At 38.6% G+C, this 26270-nt stretch overlaps 1 protein-coding gene across 1 annotated transcript in view; it reads right to left on the bottom strand.

The window, feature by feature from the left end:
• Window positions 1–26270, bottom strand: part of LOC150091114 (propionyl-CoA carboxylase alpha chain, mitochondrial-like) — a 1103107-nt gene that overhangs the window by 277982 nt on the left and 798855 nt on the right. Inside the window, exon 16 of the mRNA XM_090381963.1 lies at window positions 9004–9079. Coding sequence (XP_090238089.1) covers window positions 9004–9079 — 76 coding nt within the window. The remainder of the gene's footprint in view (window positions 1–9003; window positions 9080–26270) is intronic.

Raw genomic sequence — 26270 nt, 5'->3', positions numbered from 1 at the left:
CCTGGCACAGGAAATAAGTAAAATAAATAAACCCTGGCTGCAACCAGGTTTATACACTACCTTCCTCTTATCGGGTCATGGAAGCCTAAATGCAAGACTGCATGCTCTGAGGCTAACAGATTCCCCCAACTGCAAATGCGGGTTGCAAGAAACAGTACAACATATAATGCTGGAATGCATAAACTACACGGATCTGAGGCAACCACTCCAGCTTATAACAGAGGTGTACCACACAGATGATTTTCCAAAAGTATTGGAATCACCAGAAAAATTCCAAGCACTAGCAACCTTTGCAACAAAAGCATTTAAAAGAAGGAGAACTCTCCAAGGCATGCCAGAGTAAGGCATGCTGCAACACACAAGCCCATATCTAAAATGGGAAGGAAACACAACAAGAACGGGGTCAGATGTACGGAAAGGGACTGACATACATAATTATCCCTGACCAAATTAGTAGTACAGCATGAAGAAAAAGTAATGACTGAGACATGAAAACAACAAAAATAAAATCAAGGGGCATGATACTGACCAACATTATCAGTGTCCATGATTCAGACATCACAGCACTCTACTAAAAGAAGATGGGCTATTGGAAACAATGAATGATGAATACAGACCTGTCATTCTAGAGAACCATAGCAATGGTCATAAACTATGGAAGTACCACAAACTACTAGTGCCATGCTCACCAACACCAGTCAACCCTATCACTGCCTAAGCCTAGGGAACACCTAGAGTGAATGGGTAATGGTGAGTAAAAATCCTAGATCACAGTTGTGTTACATGAACAAAAGTAATGATTGTGACATTGAAAACAGCAAAAATAAAGTCAAGGGGCAAGATATAGACCTACATCCCCAGTGTCCATGTTCCAGGCATTATAGTACTCTTACCTTACAAGAGGTTATGTGCTAATGAGAAGAAAGCATGTTGCATGACACCTACAGCCCTAACAACTCAGAGAAACATAACACTGGTCATAAACTTGTATGTACCATAAATCACCAGTGCCATGCTCAATAAGACCAGATAAATCTGTCATGGCTTAGGCTTAAGGAATATCTAGAGTACATAGATAATGGGGAGTAATCACCCTGGATCACAGTGGTACTATATGAACAGAAGCAATGACTGTGACATTGAAAACAACAAAACTAAAATCAAGGGACAAGACACTGACCTACATTTTCAGTGTCTATGTAGCAGACACCACAGTACTGACTGAGACATTGAAAATAACAAAAATGAAATCAAGGGCATGATACTGACCAACATCCTCAGTGTCCATGATTCAGACATCACAGTACTCTACTATAAATAGATAGACTATTGAAAACAATGAATGATGAATACAGACCTGACATTCTAGAGAACCATAGCAATGGTCATAAACTATGGAAGTACCATAAACTACTAGTGCCATGCTTACCAACACTAGGTAGCTCTATCATTGCCTAAGCCTAAGGAACACCTAGAGTGAATAGGTAATGGTGAGTAAAAATCCTAGGTCACAGTTGTATTGCATGAATAAAAGTAATGATTATGACATTGAAAACAGATAAAATAAAATCAAGGGGCAAGATATAGACCTCCATCCCCAGTGTCCATGTTCCAGGCATTATAGTACTCTCACCTTACAAGAGGTTATGTACTAATGAGAAGAAAGCATGTTGCATGTCACCTACAGCCCTAACATCTCAGAGAACCATAACAATGGCCATAAACTTTGTATGTACCATAATTCAACAGTGCCATGCTCAACAAGACCAGATGGAACTGCCATGGCTTAAGCCTAAGGAATATCTAGAGTATATAGACAATGGGGAGTAATCACCCTGGATCACAGTAGTATTACATGAACAGAAGCAATGACTGTGACATTGAAAACAACAAAACTAAAATCAAGGGACAAGACACTGACCTACATTCACAGTGTCTATGTTGCAGACACCACAGTACTCTACAATAAGTAGACATGTGATATTAAAAACAATGCATAATGACCACAGACCTGTCATCCCAGAGAACCATAGAAATGGTCATAACCTACGGAAGAACCATAAACTACCAGTGCAATGCTCACCAACACCAGGTAAATCTGTCAGTGCCTGAACTTAAGGAACACCTAGAGTGTATAGGTAATGGTGAAGAATAATCCCAGATCACAGTAGTATTGCACGAACAAAAGTAATGACTATGACATTGAAAACAACAAAAATAAAACCAAAGGGCAAGATACAGACCTACATCCCCAGTGTCCAAGTTCCAGGCATTACAGCACTCTCACCTACAAGAGGTTATGTGCCAATGAGAACAAAGCATGTTGATGTTACCTACAATCCTAACATCTCAGAGAACCATAACAATGGTCATAAACTTGGTATGTACCATAAATCACAAGTGCCAGGCTTAACAAGACCGGATGAATCTGCCAGTGCCTGAGCCAAAGGAATATCTAGAGTGTATAGGAAAAGGTACACACAAGGACATATCCAGGAGGAAAGAAAAGAGAGGAAAGAAGGAGAAAAGAGGGAAGAAGGGAAGAAAGAAGAAGAAGGAAAATGGAAGAGAGGGGAAAAAGAAAGACAAGAAGAAATGGACACTACCATGCCAGATTGCGTACCAATATGAACTGATCACATCATTCCCACTCTTGGTCAGGATTGAGCCCTGCAAGAGATGGAATAGTACATCCCTCCCACTCTTGGCCAGGACTGAGCCCTGTGAGAGATGGGGTATAGGGATATCGAAAAGTAAATGATAGTCCTTATATTATTATAGTTTAATTTATTTTATTTTATTTATTTTATTTTAATATATTTTACTTTATTTTATTTATTTTAATTATCTTATTTTATTTTACTTTACTTTATTTTAATTGTTTTATTTATTTTATTTTACTTTACTTTATTTTAATTGTTTTATTTATTTTATTTTATTTTATTTTATTTCATATCTAAGGGGAAATAAAACCAAAAAGTGTGCCCTGGTAATTCTGAGGGGACCTTCCCTGATGCATTACCCGGCCACACAGGATTAACTTGATGGGACATCAGACGTCCAAAAATTTAACCACAGGACCGGATCAGTCCATGTCCTCTTAAGATAAAGTAGATCCTGGCTGCCTCCATGTGGCTAGGGATGGGAGTGAGGGGCTGTGACACAAACCTGCCACAGCCCCCTACTGCTAAATGCCAGGTGCCGGCTAACACACAACGCAAACACAACACTAATGCACACCTAATTACATATTTCATCTATCAGATGCATTTTTTTTTTTTTTTTTTTTTTTCTTCTCAAAATTCAAAAAACTTAAAAAATTTAAAGAATTTTTTTTTTTTTTTTTTTTTTGTTTTGTGTTAAATATATACGTGAAATTTTGATGCTCTTTTAAGTTCTTTTCTAAGCCGGCAACTTGGCAAAAAGCCTATCAAACGGCGGATATAGGGGAAACCCTGGAAGCCGCTAATAACTTACAAATACACTTTTTCTGTATACATGTCGCGAATGGATATATATGTGAGAATGTATATAAATTGTATATAAATCTTGTATCATGTATATATAAATGGAAGTATATAAATCTTGAGAATGTATACAGAATTGTGTGTATAAATAAATGTAAATGTAAAAAATGTAAATGCCCTTCTCTGTACTCGTTCCAGCAGCTCGACATCCTTCTTGAAATGAGGCCTCCAGACCTGTATACAGTACTCAAGGTGTGGCCTGACCAATGCCTTATACAAGGGAATAATCACATCCCTGTCCCTGCTAGAAAAATTCCTGTATATAAGTGGCAGTTTCAAAAAAGCCTCACGCAAAAACACCTGCGGCTTCATGCCAATATCAATCACCTCTCCCTTCCTGAAATGTCTCGAGATGTGCATCTATTGTAATGAGCTGCAGACTAGAGAGTAAGTTGCTGGGGACTACAAGAACTGCTGGGAATCATGGAACAAATAAATACATGAGTAGTGTGTTAGGGTAACTAAGAGTAAGAAGAAGTGCACATATACTTGCATGTATACTAATGCGAGATGTATAGTAAATAAAATTGATGAATTCGAAGTGCTGACCAACTCATCAAAGGCAGATATTGTTGGTATATAAGAGACATGGTGTCACACAGATATAAGAAGTGCAGAATCGGAATTTGGGGAGTACAATGTGTACAGAAAGGAGAGACAAGGTAGAAAGGGAGGAGGGGTTATGCTGTTAGTTAAGAAACACATAAAATCTAAGGAAGTACATTCAGTTGACATGGGTGGACAGTGCAATACTGAGTCTGTCTGGTGTGACATAAACACTGTGAATGGAAAAATGAGAGTAGGAGTGTGTTATAGGCATAATGACTCTGATGAGTACAAGGAACAGTTCTGCAGAGAAATAGAGTGGGCCAGTAAATCAGAATGTCTTATAATGGGGGATTTTAACTTTCCAGATATTGACTGGAACTTCTTGGCCGGTCACTTGCACACTAGCAGGACTTTTGTGGATTTATTGGATCACTTTTTCTACAGCAACACGTTCGAGAGGCAACCAGAGGGAGTAATACTCATGATCTGATTATCAGCAGTGATTATTCATGCATTAAGAATTTGCACATAGAGGAACCACTGGGTGACAGTGATCACAATGTATTGATGTGGGAATTACTTAAAGATGTAACTACCATTGAGGCTAAAGGGAAGGGCTTTTGCTTTTGTCAAGGTGGCTACAGTGGTCTCAGACAGTTTTTAAATTCTATACAGTGGGATCAACTGATGATATTACCAACAGTGAATTCTAAATGGGAAGCCTTCAGGGAATTAATATTGGGGCTACTAGGCTTTTCATACCAACTAAGAAATACTATTTAAGGGCTCAGGACTAAATGGATGTCGGATGAATTAATGAGGCTCGTGGCAGAGAAGAAAATGCATAGGATGCATAAAAATTATCTGACAACACAGATGCCTACGGTAGATATAAGCTAGTCAGTAATAAAGTCACAAAGGAGGTCAGGCAGGCGAAGGCAGATTACGAGAAATTTTGGCAAAAGATGCACAGAAAAACAGCAAAGAATTCTTTACTGATGTAAACTCTAGAAGGAAAGGATGAATCAGATTGGACCACTTAACATAGATAGTTGACCATTGCTGATCATACTCAGGTAGCTGATAAACTGAATGAGTATTTTGCATCTACATTCACACATGAGGAGACATTCAATGAGGGGAGTTTCTGAAGTTTATCAAATGCTAACAGGGAGTAAAGTGATTTTGTAATAACTGAGAACAAAGTGGAGGAGAAATTGTTGAAGTTAAACATAAAAAAAGGCACCTGGAGCAGATGGAATATATCCAGTTATAATGAAGGAGGCAGTAAGGAAAGTAAGCAATCCCTATCCATAATTATGAGAGCATCCTTAGAGTCAGGGGAGGTTCCCATGGACTGGAGATATGTAAATGTATCCCCAATTCGCAAAGAGGGGGTTCAAAGGGTGACACAAAGAATTATAGAATAATTATATGTTCTGGGGAAAATAATGGAGTCACTGGTTAAAGAGGTGATACAGGATTAATTAGAAAAGACAGCAGTACTTCAGACACAGCATGGGTTTGTTAAGGGGAAGTCTTGTCTGACCAATTCAATTGGATACTACGATGTGGTCACAAAGGAACTGGATGCAAAAAAATAATTCTATCATACTTGGATTTCAGTAAAGCTTTTGATACAGTTGCACAGGAACGAATTGGAGCAGTAATGGCATTAAGGGTAAGTTACTGCAATGGATAAAGGGATGGTTGAGTGGGAGACAGCAGATAGTGGTAATAAATGGACACTGCTCTACATGGACTAATGTTATTAGCGGAGTTCCCCAGAGTTCGGTGCTGGGCCGATTGTTGTTTTGTGTATTTATCAATGATATCGATGAAGGTATATCAGGCTTAATGTCCAAGTTTGCAGATGATACAAAGGTTGGCAGGGTTGTTAATAACAGTAAAGCCAGTATGTTACTGCAACAGGATCTAGAAAAGTTAGGCAGATGTGCTGAGAAGTGGCAACTGAAGTTTAACATTGACAAATGCAAAGTACTCCATATGGGTAGCAGTAATCCAAGAGAAATGTACCAACTGTGTGGTACTACACTGACAGTGGTAGAGAATGAAAAGGACCTGGGGGTAATTGTGTAGGCAGATATGAAGTTTTCTGAGCAGTGCTGATGGTCTGCAAGAATAGCTCATGGTATCTTGCCAATGATATGAAGGTGGATAATGAAAAAGACATAGGGGTAATTGTGCAGTCAGATTTGAAATTCTCTGAGCAGTGCAGACATGCGGCCAGAGCAGATCATGGAGTTTTGTCAATGATATATAGGAATTTTGATTGCAGACACAAGGAGGTTATTTTCCGTTTGTATAAGGCAATGGTCAGACCACACCTTGAGTACTGTATACAGGTCTGGAGGTCTCATTTTAGGAAGGATGTAGAGTTGTTATAACAAGTACAGAGAAGGGCAACAAGATTGGTGAGAGGAACAAAGGGGTGCACTAATGAAGAAAGGCTTAAGATCTGCAAGTTTCAGCATCTGGAGATTACGCACCTGTGAGGTGACCTGATCGATGTGAATAAGGCCTTGAACGGTTTGAGCGGCTCAATGCTGACGGGATGCAAAAGCATCCCGTCAGCATTGAGAACTCAGATTAAGAACTTGAGGGGCATAGATTAAAATTGAGGAAAGATAGTTGTAGAATAGATGTGTGGAAGTTTGCCTTTAGCCAACAGGTATTTGACCGCTGGAACAGACTTCCATCTGTTGTTATGGCAGTTGGGCTGCGGTTGACAGCTTAAATAAATTTAAGGCTGAACTAGACAAACATTTTGGGTGACTGGATGGGTGAAAAGGGAAGGGTTTTGTTTTTCGCTGATGCATTATAAGCACGCTTTCTTGCATCATATGCCTCAACTAATGATAATGACAAGGTTGCACTAGCGATCTTTGCACAGAGGTCTGAACATACTCATTATGCCGTACCTAAAAGATCTACTCTAACCTGCCTACAGTCCTTATCATAGAAAATACTTCACGCCTAGAATGGCAACAAAGATCTTCACACCATTTTTCTAGACATGAAATCTGCTTTTGACTCAGTCCAAATCAAACCCCTTCTTGCCTTACTTGAGAAAGGTTCTACAGGTAATCTGGCAATATACTTGAGATTCTTAAATGCCTTCTAAATAGGAGAATGCTTCACTTCGTAGGTAATGACATTACCTTCTGTAAAAGTGTAGAAGTAGGAATCCCACAAGGTGGTTCTCTATCAGTCCTGCTATCTGCTGCAATATTCGTTCCACTTATGGATAAAGTTCCAGCTTTTTTATCATATGCTGATGATATTGTGTGCTACTTGCCATGCAAATGCCATGTTGGTGATTCACAACAAGACAAACCTTCTCAGAAACTGTAAGCAGGTACCTAAATACATTCTGTTAGTGTGTCAAATTTTTTGGCCTGTCAGTTAATCGAGAGAAGTCAAGCTATCTCATGTTTAGTCCAAGTTGGATGACGTCTGCTCATACTGCATCATCCTTACTTCTGGAATTAGCAGGAAATGTTCCGACTCCCACTGACAGTGTCAAATTACTAGGAATAATGTGATGCAAACCTCACCTATAAACAGAAAATCCAAGCTCAGTATTCCAAAACCTTGAGAGTCTTCTGGAGAATGAAAACAGATTTGTGCAAAATTCACAATAAACAAATAATCATCATAAATTTAATTCAGTAGTGTGCTCTCCTATGGCGTGGAAGTTTGGTGTGCCTCTATGGGGGTCTCGAATTCTGGGTGTTGAAGTGGGCCAACTTGTGGTCTCACCAAATCTACATGACATACAAATCTGCACTCTGCACAAACCTTCCATACACAGCACCCACAATCCACAGAGCTCAGTGCTAAAAATAAAATCATTTCTTCACCTAAGCATGATTACATGAACCTTGTAACGAGAACATGGTTGGCTGGCATTTTCCAGGAAGACACCTCCGCAGTACTCCTCCTTGTGCTCAAGGTCCAAAGGTTAGAGAATTTCAAGGGACAATTCCCAAATGTGACTCTCAACTCACTCAACATTGACTTATAGTCTATTGACAAGTCATATTGTGATGACATCTTGGCCTATCTTTCTGTTTGCAAAGGACAGTTGTGTAAGTGCCAGTCCTAGTTTGAAGATGTCATTTTATGTTCTGCCCGACTCTTAGTCCTTTTTCGTTTTAATTACTATTGCTTCTCTTTTCTGTTTTTTTTTTTTTTTTATCTCTATTCGTTATTTTCTGTAACTTAATTTTGTATTTCAGTGTCTGTTCACTTGTATAGATAACGTATTGTAAGGTTCCTCTGATTATCTCCGTAAAGAATCACAAATGTATACGATTTACGTTAATAAAAAATCTTATTAGTATTATTATTATTATTAACAGTGACTACTAAAAATTTGACACCTTCCAAACACAATTAACTTATTTATGATTGCATTTGTCTGTCATGTACTGATAAATAATTTGACAAAAAAAAAATAAAAATAAATAAAATAAAATAAATAATAATAAACATAAAAGAGTTAGCAAAAGCATAAGATTCCAAAGTTCATGACAAGAAATATGCATGTTAGTCAAAGCTTAATAAAGAGACGGCACTCACCTCAATAATCCATTGTGGATATACGGATCATAAAACAGTAGTGTGAGAAATCATTGGTTAAACTAAACATGGTGTTTAAAAATTGCGGTAAGAAAAGCGTGGTTTAAAAGGACTAATTGAAAAAACTTAGCCTAGAGGAGACCTAGCCATGTTTTTCTTACCGCAATTTTTAAAAACCAATTTTAGTTTAACCAATTATTTCTCACACTATTGTTTTATGATCCATATAACCACAACAGATTATTGAGGTGAGTGCCGTCTCTTTATTAAGCTTTGACATGCATATTTCTTATAAATAATAATAATAAATAAATAACATTACCTCGAATGACATAAGAATCCAAAGCTTTAATCATTGTATTTAATGCTTCTTTTCTTGTATTCCCATGAGTAACCAACTAGTAAGAAAAAGAAGTTATCAGAAGTGCTCAGAAAAATTATTTTTATTTGTGATTAAAAGATAATTGGAAATATTTAAGGAGAATAAAGTTTCTCTTTTGTTGGAGCATATTAAAAAAAAAAAAAAAAGAGAGAGAGACAAACATACTGTTTCAGCCAAAACAAAATAAAGCACATGGAACTAATGGAATCTATCAAATTATATTAAAAGAAGCTGCAAAAAATGTAGTCTTACTATTGGCAAATGATGCAAGAAAGCAAACTTATGCAGTATCAGCCTAAAAAAGGGGGGGGGGAAGGAACCTTCCCACATCACCTGTCCATCATCTCCAACAGTTTGCCTAGTTCATTCTTGAATTCATTCAAACTATCCACTCCCACACAACAGATGAAAGTTTGTTCCAATGGAAAGATGGAAGTTTGTTTCCTCCATCTGCTTGCTAGGCGCCCGCATAGATGTGAGGAAGGTTGCTGAAAGTAACCTTCCTCACATCTATGAGGGGGACCTCCGTAGCCAGGAAGAAAAAGTGTGGTAGAAAGACCATCCAGAGGATTTCTACTTTATTTAAATATTGCACTAACTTACATAACTGGCTAGTTATGTAAGTTAGTGATACTTTTGTTGAGGAGGTTTGGCAGATTCCATTCAAGGCTAATTGAGGATTAATTATAGCTAATTGTTCTCATAACTAAGGTGCCTCCATAGCCAGGTGGGCAAGAGCAGCAGTGCGTAGCACACACTTCTTGATTAGACCGGGGTTCGAGCCCATCACCACCAAATACGGAGGATGCGGAAAGGTCAGGGAATGACTACCACATATCACGGAGCAATATGGCCTTAGTTGCTAATGCTCCTAAAAAAAAAAAAAAAAAAAAAAAAACAACAACAAAAAAAACCTCACATCTACATGAACTTGCTGAATCAATTTAAAGGTGCGAACACCTTAATAAGATCACCTCATAGATGCCTAGTCTTCAGATGCAGAACTAAAGCCTTTCTTAGTAACTGCACCCTTGTGTTCCCCTCAATCTCACTGTCCTTCCCTGCATCTGCTCCAGAAGATTTACATCCTTCCTAAAATGAGGCCTCCAGACTTGTATTCAGTACGAAATATGTGGGTGACCATTGCCTACTGTACAATGAGATAACTTGTGTATTCAAAACTATTAACACCTGCTAACAAAATTTCTGTATATCATTGACAAAACCCCATGAGTTGTACCGGCAGCTTGTCTGCACTTGTCAGAGAATTTCATGTCTTACTGCATAATTACTCCCAGGTCTTTTGTTTTTCACTTTTACTTTTTTATTTTCACCATTGGTACTACTGAGAGTAGTGCCAGTTAGTATGTTAATCTAGGATTACTGCTTTCCACATGCAGTACTTTGAATTTATCAATATTAAGTTTCGGTTGCCATTTCTCAGAATACCTGTCTAATTTTTATGTATCATGTTCCAGCAATATATTTTGATTACTGTCATTAACCATCCTGCAAACCTTTGTGTCACCTGCAAACTTTAATAAATATATAAAATAATGGGCCCAACACTGAACCCTGGACGGAATCCACTTATAACATTAGTTCACAAAGATAACCAATCACTGTGTTCTCCCACTCAACTATCCCTTTATCCATACCTCAAAACTGCTCTTAATGTCACACTGCTTCAATTTGTACAGCAGCCTTTTACATGAAACAGTACCAAAACGTTTTCCTGAATTACAAGTATAATATGTATCAAAATAATGTACTTGTGTAGTCAAACTATTAGCATCAGAAATACCAAAATGAATCAAGAAAGCTTTCCTACAAGTATAGAGTTATAAGGAAGGTTTGAACATGCTTCAGCCTGTCAGACCACACAGAGCAACCCTATCTTATATGGCATCAAGAAAAAAAAAAAACTTTCAATAACTTTTTAAGTGAGTGTCATGCAGTTTTTCATTTAACTGTTCTTCAAAATGTTCATCTTTCAACAGTTTTCTTATTTTGGGGCCCCATAAATACAGCCTAGTTGATTTTTTTCTCATTGACTATTAAATGTCTCTTTCAGATAAGGAAAACCTGATCCATTTCAATACACTGCTTTGACAAAATTTTCATTAAACCAAGTTTAATATGAAATGGTAGTAATAAAACTTTATCAGGATTAACCAATGGATTGTTTGCAACATTTTTCTTCCTGAAATCAGTTATTTTCTTTGAGGCCACTGTTTTTTAAAATAATGGTTTTTCTTATATCTACTGTCCCATCCACAAAATAAAGGCAGTGTTAGGTGGGTCGGAAAACTGCTAGCTTGGGGGGAGACAAAGACAAATAGATTAACAATAGCCACTGGCAGAGGTGAAAGAGATTCTTGCACTGCATCTATTGGAATGAGCAGAAGCCTGAAAAACAATATGCAGGATATTTCAGAGACTGCTGGAAGTCATTGCGGTACAAGTAAACACATGGGTTGTGTTAGGGTAGCTAAGAATAGAAACAGGTGATTGAATACTTGTGTGTACACCAATGCTAGGAGTTTAGTAAATAAATTTGATGAATTTGAGGTTTTGCTCAAAACATCAAAGGCAGATATTGTTGGGATATCAGAGACATGGTGTCACACAGATATAAGGAATGAAGAACTGGAATTTGGGGAGTACGTCTACAGAAAGGATAGGAAGGGAGGAGGGGTTATGCTATTAGTTAAAAAACACATAAAACCGAAGGAAGTGAAGCCAGTCGACATCGATGGACAGGGCAGTGTCGAGTCAGTTTGGTGTGACATAAGCATAGGGAAATCAAAATTGAGAGTAGGAGTGTGCTATAGGCCTAATGACTCTGATGAGTATAATAAGATATTGTACAGGGAAATAGAGTGGGCCAGTAAATCAGAGAGTCTTATAATGGGGGACTTTAATTTCCCAGATATTGACTGGAATTTGTGGGTTGGTCACTCGCACACTAGCAAGGCTTTTGTGGATTTATTGGATGATTGTTTTCTACATCAGCATGTTCGTGAGGCAACAAGAGGGAGCAATACTCTTGATCTGATTATCAGTAGTGATTCTTCATGCATTAAGAACCTGCAGATAAATGAACCACTAGGTGGCAGTGATCACAGTGTGTTGAAGTGGGATTTACTCAAGGAGGTAACTACCATCAGAGGTAAAGGGAAGGGTTTTTGCTTTCGTAAAGGCGACTATGATGGGCTGAGACAGTATTTAAATTCTATACAGTGGGACCAACAGCAAATTCAAAATGGGAAGCATTCAAGGAACTAATCTTGGAAGCTACCAGGCTTTACATACCAACCAAGAAATATTGTTCAAGGTTCAGGCCTAAATGGTTGTCAGATGAACTAATGAGACATATGGCAGAGAAGAAAAATGAATGGGATACATACAAATTAATGGGTGACATGGAAGCCTATGATAGATATAAGTTGGTCTGTAACCAAGTCACAAAGGAGATTAGGCAGGCAAAGGCAGATTATGAGAAATCCTTGGCAAAGGATGCAAAGAAAAACAGAAAAGAGTTCTTTACCTATTTAAACTCAAGAAGGAAAGGTATGAATCAGATTGGTCCACTGGATGTTGATGGTTCAACAGTTGAGGATCCTGCTCAGGTGGCTAACAATCTAAACGAGTATTTTGCATCTACATTCACACATGAGGAGTTATTCAGGAAGGGGAATGTCGTAGGTGAAGTAAACATTGGCAGTGAGCTAGATGATTTTCTAATAACTGAGAGGAAAGTGGAGGAGAAATTGTTGAGGATAAACATAAAAAAGGCACCAGGGGTGGATGGGATCTATCCAGTTATATTAAAGGAGGCAGCAAAGGAAGTAAGCAAACCCCTAGCCATAATTATGAGAGCTTCTTTGGACTCAGGGGAGGTACCCATAGACTGGAGATGTGCAAATGTAACCCCAATTCACAAAGGAGGATCAAAGGCTGACACAAGTAATTATAGACCTGTTAGTTTAACTTCTGTTCCAGGAAAATTAATGGAGGTACTGGTTAAAGAAGCACTGCAGGATCATCTAGACAAGAATTCAGTTATAGCTCAGACATAGCATGGTTTTGTTAAGGGCAGGTCTTGTCTGACCAATTTGATTGGATATTTGGATCTTAGAAAGGCTTTTGATACTGTTGCGCATGGAAGACTGCTGCCCAAATTGGAGCAGTGTGGCATTGGAGGCAAATTGCTGCTATGGATAAAGGGATGGTTGAATGGGAGAAGACAGTGAGTGGTGATCAATGGACACTGCTCTTCGTGGACTAATGTTATTAGTGGAGTCCCTCAGGGTTCAGTGTTGGGTCCATTGTTGTTTTCTGTATTTATAAATGATATAGATGATGGTATATCAAGCTTAATGTCCAAGTTTGCAGACGATACAAAGTTGGCAGGATTGTTAAGGACACTACTGATGCTATGCTGCTACAACAGGATCTGGAAAGGTTGAGCAGATGGGCTGAGAGGTGGCAAATGAAGTTTAACATTGACAAATGTAAAGTACTACATATGGGAAACAGCAACCCCAGAGCAACATATCAACTCTGTGGTACTACACTGACAGTGGTAGAGAATGAAAAGGACCTGGGGGTAATTGTGCAGGCAGATATGAAGTTCTCTGAGCAGTGCAGACGAGCTGCAAGAGTAGCTCATGGTGTCTTGTCAATGATATACAGGAATTTTTCTAGCAGGGATAGGGATGAGATTACTCCCTTGTATAAGGCATTGATCTGGCCACACCTTGAGTACTGTATACAGGCCTGGAGACCTCATTTCAAGAAGGATGTAGAGCTGCCGAAACGAGTACAGAGAAGGGCAACAAAATTAGTGAATGGAACAAAGGGTTGCTCTTATGAAGAAAGGCTTAAGTTTTGCAAATTACAGAGTCTGGAGACTAGGCATCGGCAAGGTGATCTGATAGAGGTGTATAAGGCTTTGAATGGCTTGAGCATGCTCAATGCCGATGGGATTCTTCCTCTTGCTCAGAATAATCACCTGAGAGGGCATAAATTCAAATTGAGGAAGGACGGATGTCAGATAGATTTGCGGAAATTTGCTTTTAGCCAGCGGGCAGTTGGTTTGTGGAATAGACTTCCATCACTTGTTGTTGAAGTTGATAGCCTAAACAAATTTAAGGCTCAGCTGGACAGGTATTTTGAACGAACGGAGGGGTGAAGTGGGAGTAGTGGTTGTGCTTTTTTTTTTTTTTTTTTTTTTTGGCTGATGCTGAATAAGCTTGCTTTCTTGCATCATATACCTCTACTAATGCTAATGCTAAGGAAGCCTGAGGCTTGTGCTGCACAAGGAAAAAAAAAAAAAAAAAAAAAAAATTCCCGAGTTACCCTGAGAGAGAGAGAGAGAGAGAGAGAGAGAGAGAGAGAGAGAGAGAGAGAGAGAAGTAGAAGGGAATCACCAAGGAAGAGAAGAATGATGATAACTGCCAAGAAAACTGCTCATACTGATTGGTGTCAAGAGAAGTTTCATGTTATCATGTTTCTTTCATTTGTGCAGCACATGCTGATGGTAATGTATGTCCATTATGGGGTAACACTGGTTTTCAAACTTGCTTTTGAGGAATCGATAACTAACTGCTATTCAGCTGGATTGTACAGGTATCCTAGAGTTACCATCAAAGAATCTAAATCAGTGCAGTAATCCAAATCATCTTGAGAAACTATTTTGATGTCCTCTTGCAGGATATGCCATCCTTTCAGTGTAGAAGATAAAAGCTTAGCTTGATTTTTAGATAAGCTAAGATCATAAACAAGACCATTAGTTCCCCTTGAGATATTAAGGGTGGTTCTGAGGATGCCCATGTCACTTCATATGTGGGTCACTAACTTGCTGGCCTTCTCCAAAGTCATCCTGGGTCTCTCCATCTAACTCACAACCATCTGGTTCATCTTGTTCTTCTTCCATATTTTAAGTTTCCAGTGGTTTTGGTACAGGTACTTCATTATGGAAAGCTTTCAATACTTCACTGTGTAAAACTGGTCTTATAGGTGATGGCATATTTGGATATTTTCGGTATGTTTAGAGTTTGAGGTAATCCTTGAAATGTTTGAGAAACAAAAATAACAATCTGTAGAATGGTCTTTAGGTTCTTTCCAAATCATAGGAACTGCAAATGACACATGAAGGTGAGATCCATTTAACTAGGAAGTAAATAACTTAAACACAACTCATACAGAAGAAATGAATGAGGAGCCCAAGATTTACTTGATCACTTACTTTACTCAAAATAAAGTTCATAAGCTTTAAAATAGAGTGGTACTGATCTTGGTGATTTAAACTTATTTCACCACATAAATATGCAAAAACTTATTGGGATGATTGAAGTATTTATGAGGCATCTTAGGTTGTAAATGCAGATAAACATTTAAAAAGTATCAACACTTAAAGAAAAGGATCATAAGCACATAATGACCTTAACCAAGTGACATCTAGCAGACAACTGAGAGATAGTCTGCTATGTGGAAGTAAGCAATATTACATCAGGTCTGAACTTGGAACACGAACTTGGTTGAACAGCAGTTGCTACAAGCACAGAGTTTTATGAAGGTTTGAACATGGCTGAGCTTGTCAGAACAGACAGGCAACTCTATCCAGATATACATTCATTTTGTAAAACCACAATCTGTTATTTTTTAATTACTGTATTATTCATATCACTGCTATTACACATTTTGTCACATGGAGCACTAGAAATGTTCATGTGGAAAAATGTGTTTTGATTAGTGTAATCAGATAAAGAATCTGATTACAAGTTAGAGTTATGCTAACTTTCTCTTCTTAGCATAAAAACCAGACATTCGGCAAGTTTAGAAATGTCTGGCTACTAAAGGAACTGCCAGTCCACAAGTTCCAATAAATATGTGAAAATGAAAATCTCCTACGATAGGACTTTCTAATTCCAATATGTGATTGTTTTTACATGAGAAACATATATAAATATTATTATTATTAACAGTCATATGGTGCAAGGAAGCCTGAGGCTTATGTTGCACCAGCCAAAAAAAATTTCCAAGTTACACTGAGAGAGAGAGAGAGAGAGAGAGAGAGAGAAAAAGTAGAAAGGGAATCACCAAAAAAGAGAAGAATGCTGATATCCAGCTCAGGGCCCTGGGTGTGCCAAGCCCATACTCACCAGATGCAAGCCCTGGGGTTGATATATATGTGGAACAGTATCAAAAGCCTTACTAGTCCACTCTATTTGTCTGTATAGTTGCTTATTATGCTCATCACAGTCATTTGGCCAATAACTCCTACTTTCATTTTTACAAATTTTCAAAAACTTTGTGCTTATTTCAACCGCTGTTTTCTGTATCCCCTCTATCAGAGTGATACCTTGTTTCTGATATTTCTACAATGCCAGTATTTGACAACTTAACCTCACTACTTTCCAAAATTTTTTTAATGCTGATAAACTATGTTCATGCCAAAAATAATGAAGTGCTCGACCTCTCTTATTCTTTCCTTTCAGCTGGTGGCAAATGTAATGGTATGAAATTTCATTTGTTTTTAGTAAAAATATATAAACAAAGGGAAGACATGCGATACATAGCATAAACAAAACCATTTGAAACAGACAACATCAGTCATTAACTTACTTCTAACTTTTCCACTAATGCTAGTGTCCCCCAAGGTTCTTTCTCCCACTCTTTTTCTCTTGTATATTAATGACCTTCTTCCATTGACTGGAAATCTTATCCACAGTTTTGCCAATGATAGCACATTGCATTCCACTTTCCATTTTGAGAAATTTTGCTCTTCTCAATCAGCTTCAATTTCTCGAATATCCGCTACCAATTCCTTAAATACTGATCTCAAGGTAATTCTCCAGTGAGGGGCAAAGACAACTTACTTCTTTTTTTTTTTTTTATGAAAACCCCAAACACGAAAGGTATCAAAACCTATAGTACTTAGTACCATGCATGGGTTGAAGGAGAAGTATGGGGGGAGGGGGGATGCCGGAAACTTTGCTCTAGAGACTAAACATGGGTTTCACCACTTCAAGCCTCCAATAAGCAAAGTGGTGGTATTTCACCAGTTGATGAAAGTCATCTACCACCTTACTAAGTCATCTACCACCTTACCTTTGTTTATTGAAATAAACAAAACTAATCAATACTTCTAAAACTCAGTCTTGCCTTATATCTCGCAAAAAGGATTCTTCTGCTCCAATGCTTATCTTTAGTGACACTCCAATTTCTAGACAAAATGATATATCTCTTTTGGGGATTACCCCGACTTCTAATCTCTCTTGGCACAAGCACTATATTGCTTCCTCTGCATCTAAAAAACTTAGTTTTCCCTTTCGCTCTCGGCGTTACTTTTCTTCCAAACAGCTGTTCACTCTGTACAAATTACAAATCTGCCCTACCATGGAATATTGTTCCCACATCTGGGGAGGTGCCCCCAAAACCTCTCTCAGGTTTCTAGATTCCATTCAGAAGAAGGCAGTTAAGTTAATTAATGACTCCTCTCTAACAGAGTCTCTCCACTTGCTGTCTCATATATGTACTGTTTCTGCTGCATGCCTTTTCTACAGATACTTCCATGGCCACTGTTCTTCTGAATTGGCTTCTATAATTCCAACACTCTCTTTCAAAACAGTCCGAACACGTGCCGCCACCAACCAACATCCATTTACTGTCCAACTTTAAACTCACAGAACCAACTTTCACCTTCCTCGTTTATTCATTCAACTGCCATTTTCTGGAACGACCTTCTTTCATACGTATTATTTCCTGAAAATCACAGTATACAGAAGTTTAAGTCTAATGTCAACAAATATCTTCTTTCGTCTTCTCAATCCAAGCACGGTACTAAGTACTATAGGTTCTAATACCTCTCGTGTTTGGGGTTTTCATAAAAAAAAAAAAAAAAAAGACTTTTCAAGATAAATAATGCATTGAGAGCTTAATGACGACATAGTATGAAGCTTGTGAAGAAATATGCGTAAATTTTTAATGCACTCAATAACTATATTTAAATTAATCAAATATATCAATATATACAATTTAAAAAAAATAGAGTGAAAACAATGCTATGATGACAAAATTTGGTATACACTTTGAGACATAACATGATACTTTAAAGTATAAGTAAGACATTTTTTAAAGATCTAGCTTGACCAATAATTCAAATTTATCGAATCAGGGTATAATTCGATAAATGTGCCCATTTATGCTCTTTGTAACTCTAAAGTGAGCAGGTTTTCTACATGTAGAAAATGTACCCGGAAGTGTACACTTAAGAAAGTGTCACTTAACGGGCTTATCAAGGTCACAATCTGTTTTTATCAAAAAGTGTTGCTCTTCCACCTGAATGCAATGGTGGGAGTCTCATTGTATCATCAAACAGCAGTAACCAACAATAAGCATTACTTCAGTAGTGTAGGTGAAAAGCCTTTCACTCATTATTTTACATTAAAACTTTGTACAGTACACCATCCAAAACAATTGGGACACGGGCATTTGAACAGTTCATTTTTTAAAATAATTAATTTGATTATTAATTTCTATCTGTAATATACAAAGGAGGTATAAAGAAGATAACGAGAGAACGCTGCAGTGATTTCTGTTTATTCTTTATGAGGGCTGTTCAAATGATGAAATGCACTTACTCCAACATTGATGTAATTCTTCAAAACAGGGTGAAAACCATTAGCATTAGTAGAGGCATATGATGCAAGAAAGCAAGCTTATACAGCATCAGCCAGAAAAAAAAAAAAAAAAAATTCATTCCGCTTCACCCCTTCGTTCATTCGAAATACCTGTCCAGCTGAGCCCTTAAATTTATTTAGGCTATCAACTTCCACAACAAGGGATGGAAGTCTCTTCCACCAACCAACTACCCGCTGGCTATAGACACATTTCCAGTCATCTATCTTACATCTGTCTTTCCTGAATTTGAATTATGCCCTCTCAGGTGATTATTCTGAGCAAGAGGCAGAATCCCATCAGCATTGAGCATGTTCAAACCATTCAAGGCTTTACACACCTCTATCAGATCACCTCGCTGGTGCCTAGTCTCCAGACACTGTAATTTGCAAAACTTAGGCCTTTCTTCATAAGAGCAACAATTTTTTCCATTCACTAACCTTGTTACCCTTCTCTGTACTCATTACAGCAGCTCTACATCTTTCTTAAAATGAAGCCTCCAGACCTGTATACAGTACTCAAGGTGTGGCCTGACCATTGCCTTATACAAGGGATTAATCGCCTCCTTATCCCTGCTAGAAAATTTCCTGTATATCATTGATAAGACACCATGAGCTACTCTTGCAGCCAGTCTGCACTGCTCAGAGAATTTCATATCTGCCTGCACAATTACCCCCAGGTCCTTTTCATTCTCTACCACTGTCAGTGTAGTACCACAGAGTTGATATGTTGCTCTGGGGTTGCTGTTTCCCATATGTAGTACTTTACATTTGTCAATGTTAAACTTCATTTGCCACCTCTCAGCCCATCTGCTCAACCTTTCCAGATCCTGTTGCAGCAGCATAGCATCAGTAGTGTCCTTAACAACCCTGTCAACTTTTGTATCGTCTGCAAACTTGGACATTAAGTTTGATATACCATCATCAATATTATTTATAAATACAGAAAACAATAATGGACCCAACACTGAAACCTGAGGGACTCCACTAATAACATTAGCACTGATTACCACTCTCTGTCTTCTCCCCCTCAACCACCCCTTTATCCATAGCAGCAATTTGCGCTTCCAATGCCACATTGCTCCAATTTGTGCAGCAGTCTTCCATGTGCAACAGCATCAAAAGCCTTTCTAAGCTCCAAGTAGTATATAATACAGTGGTACCTTGGTTTGCGAGCATAATTCGTTCCAGAAACGTGCTCGTAATCCAAAGCACTCGTATATCAAAGCGAAATTCGCTTTCCATGATTCCATGATTTCCCCATAAGAAATAATGGAAACCTAGATGATTTGTTCCAAAACTCAAAAATATTCATATACTGTAAAAATGATTAATACAAAATACATACCTTTTTATATTTTTAATATTTAAATTTAATATACATAAAGCAATCGAATTTATTAATTATTGGGTAAGACGACTTTCACTGTATCTAACGGAATCACTGCTATCTTTTTGTGCGACTTTAACAAGGAATCTTTCCAATGACACTTGCTTTTGCCTCCTTTTGAGGATTTCACGGAAATCAGATTCATCGCTCGCACTATTACAAAACGAGGAGGCACGCTTGATACACATAAACAAAGCTGCATGTGTGTGGGCCGGAGGCCGGTGTGATTTTGGCCATAAACCGTAGTATGAGGCCACTATAAATTTTCCCGGGTAAGAATTTTTGACCCAGTCCGCCTCTGCAGTGTCTTCGCCAGGATGCTTCCTTTTCACACCTTTTAATTATTTTACTCATTTTTAGGGAATAAAGCACAATTACAAAACGAGGAGGCACGCTTGATACACATAAACAAAGCTGCGCGTGTAGCAACTGAATAAACAACACCGTAAAGGCAGAGACAACTCTATTAACACCTCACATTTTACTAAAGCACATTTCTAGGGGTTACTACCATAAAACAATAAAAACAATTTCCTGTTGCGTTTCTGTGAGTGAATCTATTATAAACTGGTAGTAAACTCGATCTAATTGCATTTGCGATTATACTGATAGTTGGTTTTTACGTTATTATGGTGAAATGTGTTTCCCCTTCACTGATATAAAAAACCATAAATACATTTTCAAAATCTTCTCTTCATTCCTATCGGGTTGCGTTCGGTTGGGGGTGATTCTGCGTTCGACTGCCATTTCTTGTAAACACAAAGGCTAACTGTGCATAAGCGAATTCGGTTCGTGTTATATAAGATATCGTTCCCCTATTTATAAATCGTGTATGATCGAATTTGTGTAGTGTAAACACGTGTTATACGAGGACTGACTGTACTCGTATTGCAAGACCTCGCTCGTTTATCAAGTTAAAATTTATTAAAAATTTTTGCTCGTCTTGCAAAACACTCGCATACCAAGTTACTTGTAATCCAAGGTACCACTGTATCAAAGTTATTCCCTGCATCCAGTTCTTTTGTGACTGCATCATAGTATCCAATCAAATTGGTCAGGCAAGACTTCCCCTTAACAAAACCATGCTGAGTCCGAGCTATAACTGAAGTCATGTCTAGATGATCCTGCAGTGCTAACTTAACCAGTGCCTCCATTAATTTTCCTGGAACAGAAGTTAAACTCACAGGTCTATAATTACTTGTGTCAGCCTTTGATCCCTCTTTGTGAATTGGGTCACATCTGCACCTCTCCAGTCTATGGGTACCTCCCCTGAGTCCAAGGATGCTCTCATAATTATGGCTAAGGGTTTTCTTACTTCCTTTGCTGCCTCCTTTAATATAACTGGATAGATCCCATCCACCCCAGGTGCCCATCCAGTGTTTATCTTCAACAATTTCTCCTCCACTTTACTCCACTTTGCAAACTTGGACATTAAGCTTGATATACCATCATCAATATCATTTATAAATACAGAAAACAATAATGGACCCAACACTGAGCCCTGAGGGACTACACTAATAACATTAGTCCACGATGAGCAGTGTCCATTGATTACCACTCTCTGTCTTCTCCCCCTCAACCACCCCTTTATCCATAGCAGTAATTTGCCTCCAATATCACACTGCTCCAATTTGTGTACCAGTCTTCCATGTGGAACAGTATCAAAAGCCTTTCTAAGATCCAAGTATATAATATCAAAGTTATTCCCTGCATCCAGTTCTTTTGTGACTGCATCATAGTATCCAATCAAGTTGGTCAGGCAAGACTTCCCCTTAACAAAACCATGCTGTGTCTGAGCTATAACTGAAGTCTTGTCTAAATGATCCTGCAGTGCTTCTTTAACCAATGCCTCCATTAATTTTACTGGAACAGAAGTTAAGCTCACAGGTCTATAATTACTTGTGTCAGCCTTTGATCCTCCTTTGTGAATTGGGGTCACATTTGCACATTTCCAGTCTATGGGTACCTCCCCTGAGTCCAAGGAAGCTCTCATAATTATGGCTAAGGGTTTGCTTACTTCCTTTGCTGCCTCCTTTAATATAACTGGATAGATCCCATCCACCCCGGGTGCCTTTCTTGTGTTTATCTTCAACAGTTTCTCCTCCACTTTACTCCCAGTTATTTCAAGATTCTGTAGCTTACTGCTAGAGTTGAATACACCTCTGGCATTCCCCTTGCTGAATAACTCCTCATGTGTGAATGTCGATGCAAAATATTAATTTAGTTTGTTAGCTACCTGAGCAGGATCATCAACAGTTGAACCATCGATATCAAGTGGACCAATCTGATTCATCCCCTTCCTTCTAGAGTTTACATAAAAAAAGTACTCTTTACTGTTTTTCTTTGCATCCTTTGCCAAAGATTTCTCGTAATCTGCCTTCGTCTGCCTAACCTCTTTTGTAACTTGGTTACTGATCAACTTATATCTATCATAGGCTTCCGTGTCACGTGTTAATTTATATGTATCCAAAGCATTTTTCTTCTCTGTCATATGTCTCATTAGTTCATCTGACATCCATTTAGGCCTAAACCTTGAACAATATTTCTTAGTTGGTATGTAAAGCCTAGTTGCTTACAAGATAAGTTCTTTGAATGCTTCCCATTTTGAATTTGCTGTTGGTAACATCATCAGTTGGTCTCACTGTATAGAATTTAAATACTGTCTCAGACCCTCGTAGTCACCTTTACGAAAGCAATAACCCTTCCCTTTACCCCTGATGGTAGTTACCTCTTTGAGTAAATTCCACTTCAGCACACTGTGATCACTGCCACCTAGTGGTTCCTGTATCTGCAGATTCTTAGTGGATGAGGAATCACTACTGATAATCAAATCAAGAGTATTACTCCCTCTATTTGCCTCCCAAACATGCTGATGTAGAAAACAATCATCCAATAAATCCACAAAAGCCTTGCTAGTGTGTACAAGTGACCAGCCCCTAAATTCCAGTCAATATCTGGGAAATTAAAATCCCCCATTATAAGACTAATTTACTGGCCCACTCTATTTCCCTGTACAGTTTCTTATTATACTCATCAGAGTCATTAGGCCTATAACACACTCCTACTATCAATTTTGATCTCCCAGTGTTTATGTCACACCTAACTGACTCGACACTGCACTGTCCCGCGATGTCGACTGGCTTCACTTCCTTGGATTTTATGTGTTTCTGAACTAATAGCATAACCCCTCCTCCCTTCCAATCCTTCCTATACACATTGTACTCCGCAAATTCCAATTCTGCACTGCTTATATCTGTGTGATGCCACGTCTCTGATATCCCAACAATATCTGCCTTTGATGTCTTGACTAGTTATTCACGCTCATCAAATTTATTAACTATACTCCTAGCATTGGTGTGCATGCAAATATACATGCATCTATGATAAAAAATGTTAAATACCTTAGTTTTTTTTTTTTTTTTTTTTTTGCTGAATCTACCATACTTTCGTTGTATCCCCAGGAACAGGTATGGCATTATTGAAATTTTTGTTTTGTTGTTTACCAGCACCTCTAGCCCTCTTTCTTTTTCTGTCACAACCTGCACCATGGGTGTTTTTTTTTTTTATTTCTCTTCCTCTGGAAGTGCAATGGGCTTCCCTAGAGGATCTTGGCAATACCATGTGGGTTCAGAGTCTTTTTTGAGTAAGTAGATGTTTTATTGGGACTGACCCACCATCCCACAGTGTGGATGAGTACCCAGAATCATCTTTCCAGGTGACTGTTGCTTCTGAGTAGCCAAGTGGCCAGAACACAACAGAACATGAGCACTTTTCACATAAACCTACACACAGGTTCCTGGCCATTTTACAGTTGATTCTATTCTTTACAGCGACACAAGGCAGAGTTGAACAGACATTCCACGTGCTACCCTCTATATATACACGTGTTCAGATATCCATGTTAAAGTAGAAATATTGAACATATTGCATCAAGTGTGGTGCAGGATAAAGTCACTCATGTTCTGGCCTTAAGCAGAGGGGTTGGTTTGAAAAGGCAGAAATGTCTCCTGCAGACGACAAAGAAGCAAGTGGCACTATCTGCCCTATGATTAACACAACTGAAGGGCAAGACCATCCCACTCAACCATTTGGAAGTGCTTCCTGAACAACTATACTAGTGATCAGTCAGGAGGTTAGAGGCCAACACATGACGTGGAGCATCGAAATGAATACATTCACTATGTGAGCATCAAAGTAAAAAACCTAGAGACAGACATGAGAATGTACAGGATGAAACTAGGCATCAAGTGGTTGGAACGGTTTCCAACTGTTCAGGTCACTGAAGAGCGAATAGCATATAAGAGCCAGACCATTGTCAAGAGGAAACTTATAGCTTCTGGAATCTTGGAAGAAATAGAGCAGGACATGAGCATTCAACTACAATAAACAATGGTTCCAGTTCTATTGTGTCTGACACTATAGAATCAGAACTGCATTTTGCATAACAATTACAAGAACTAAAACCCAGAGCAGCCGAAGTGGAAACAGACAAGATTGCGATATCCAGAATAATGGAAGAAAGCCCCAGAAGAATTCAAGTGAATGGGCCACACAAAGATGCACACCATACTGAAGCAGAGACCGAACTGCACAGCGAATTACTGTACCGGTCACTGGGATGAACGAAAGGAAAAACCAGCCAAAAACACAAAAACACAAAATGCAAAGCCAAGGAACTATCAGCCTGAAAAAGAAAACTACAGCAGAAGAGATAGGAGCGAAGATAGGCCAACTGATTAACCCAGTACCAATGTGGTAACAGAAATAAGAAGCTGATCAGAAACGTTAAGGTCATCCTAAAGAAAGCACAATACCTATAATCAGAGGATTGAAGAATAGCTTAACCCCCACAAGAGAATTCACCATTACAGGGAGTGCCCAGAGGAAAATAGATAGATGCTTAATGAAAACCAGAGAGCCTTTTACAGGAAAATTAGACAAGAGGAGAAGGAAGGCGATGGATCCCCCACAACCAGAAAGCACTCGAGGAGTTCTAGAATAACCTATGAAGCAGTGAAGTTAGCTTTAACGACTGAGCCTACCTGGATATATCTAGAGAGAAGGAAAACCAAGAATGTAGAAGAGATTACAGAATGGAAGATTCGGGAGGAAGAAATAAACTGTCAATCAGGAGGTTCCACAACTGGTGAACCCCAGGAATAGATGACATCCACAACTATGGGTACAAGAAGTTCAGTGTACACAGACACATAGCAAAGCAATTCAACCTGACACAATCTCAGAGTTTCTGACTCAAGGAATCCACTATCTGAAGGCAAAGGACAAAAGCACCACAAACCCAGCAAAGCAGAGACCAACAATGGTTGGTCCTAACCATTATTGGTCTCTGCACTTTGCTTCCAACAATGTACAAGATCCTGACCAGCTTCATAACTAAAAAGATATCAAACCACTTGGAGGGCCAGAACATTGTGGGCGAGTAGTAAAATGGATGTAAGCAGATGAGAAAAGGATGCAAGGCACAATTGGCCATTGACAATGCAGTTATGGAGCAAGCCTACAAGAAGCACCGCAACAACTTGCACATAGCCTAAATCAACTATGTAAGTTGAAGGCCTAAATAAGGCCATCAACTGCATGCCCCATAGCTGGCTCATAGAGACACTGCAGAACTACAAAGTCAACCAAACATTGACACACTTCCCAAAAGCAACCACGGCAAAATGGAAGACCACAACCACCACCACAACCAGACCAATACATATCAGAAGATGAATCTTCCAGGGAGATGACTTCAGTCCACTATGGCTTTGTCTAGCAATCAATCCCCCAGTCCTCCATGGATATACCCTAAAAGAAGGGAAGAAGAACCAGTACACCCACTCTCATCTGATGTACATGGATGGTATCAAACTATGCTACAACTGAGAATCAACTCCAATATTTACTCCGAATCAATGAAGCATTCAGTACTGGCATCTGGATACAATTTGGCCTAAACAAATGCAAGGCCCATGGATTGTATCAAGGACATTCATTTGGACGAAACTAACCAGCTGAAGACCAGTGTAGAGGTTGAAGCTATGACAGAGGGAGAGATTCAAATATTGGGGGATGATGAACCAGCCAGAACACAAGGAAATCAAAGCCCGCATGACTAAGAAATACCA

The sequence above is a fragment of the Mastigoproctus giganteus genome, chromosome 1 (genome assembly GCF_048544385.1).
Source record: "Mastigoproctus giganteus isolate SK-2022 chromosome 1, ASM4854438v1, whole genome shotgun sequence".
NCBI lineage: Eukaryota > Metazoa > Arthropoda > Arachnida > Uropygi > Thelyphonidae > Mastigoproctus > Mastigoproctus giganteus.
Note: the sequence above shows the minus strand (reverse complement) of the source record. Positions and strands in the feature narration are given on the sequence as shown.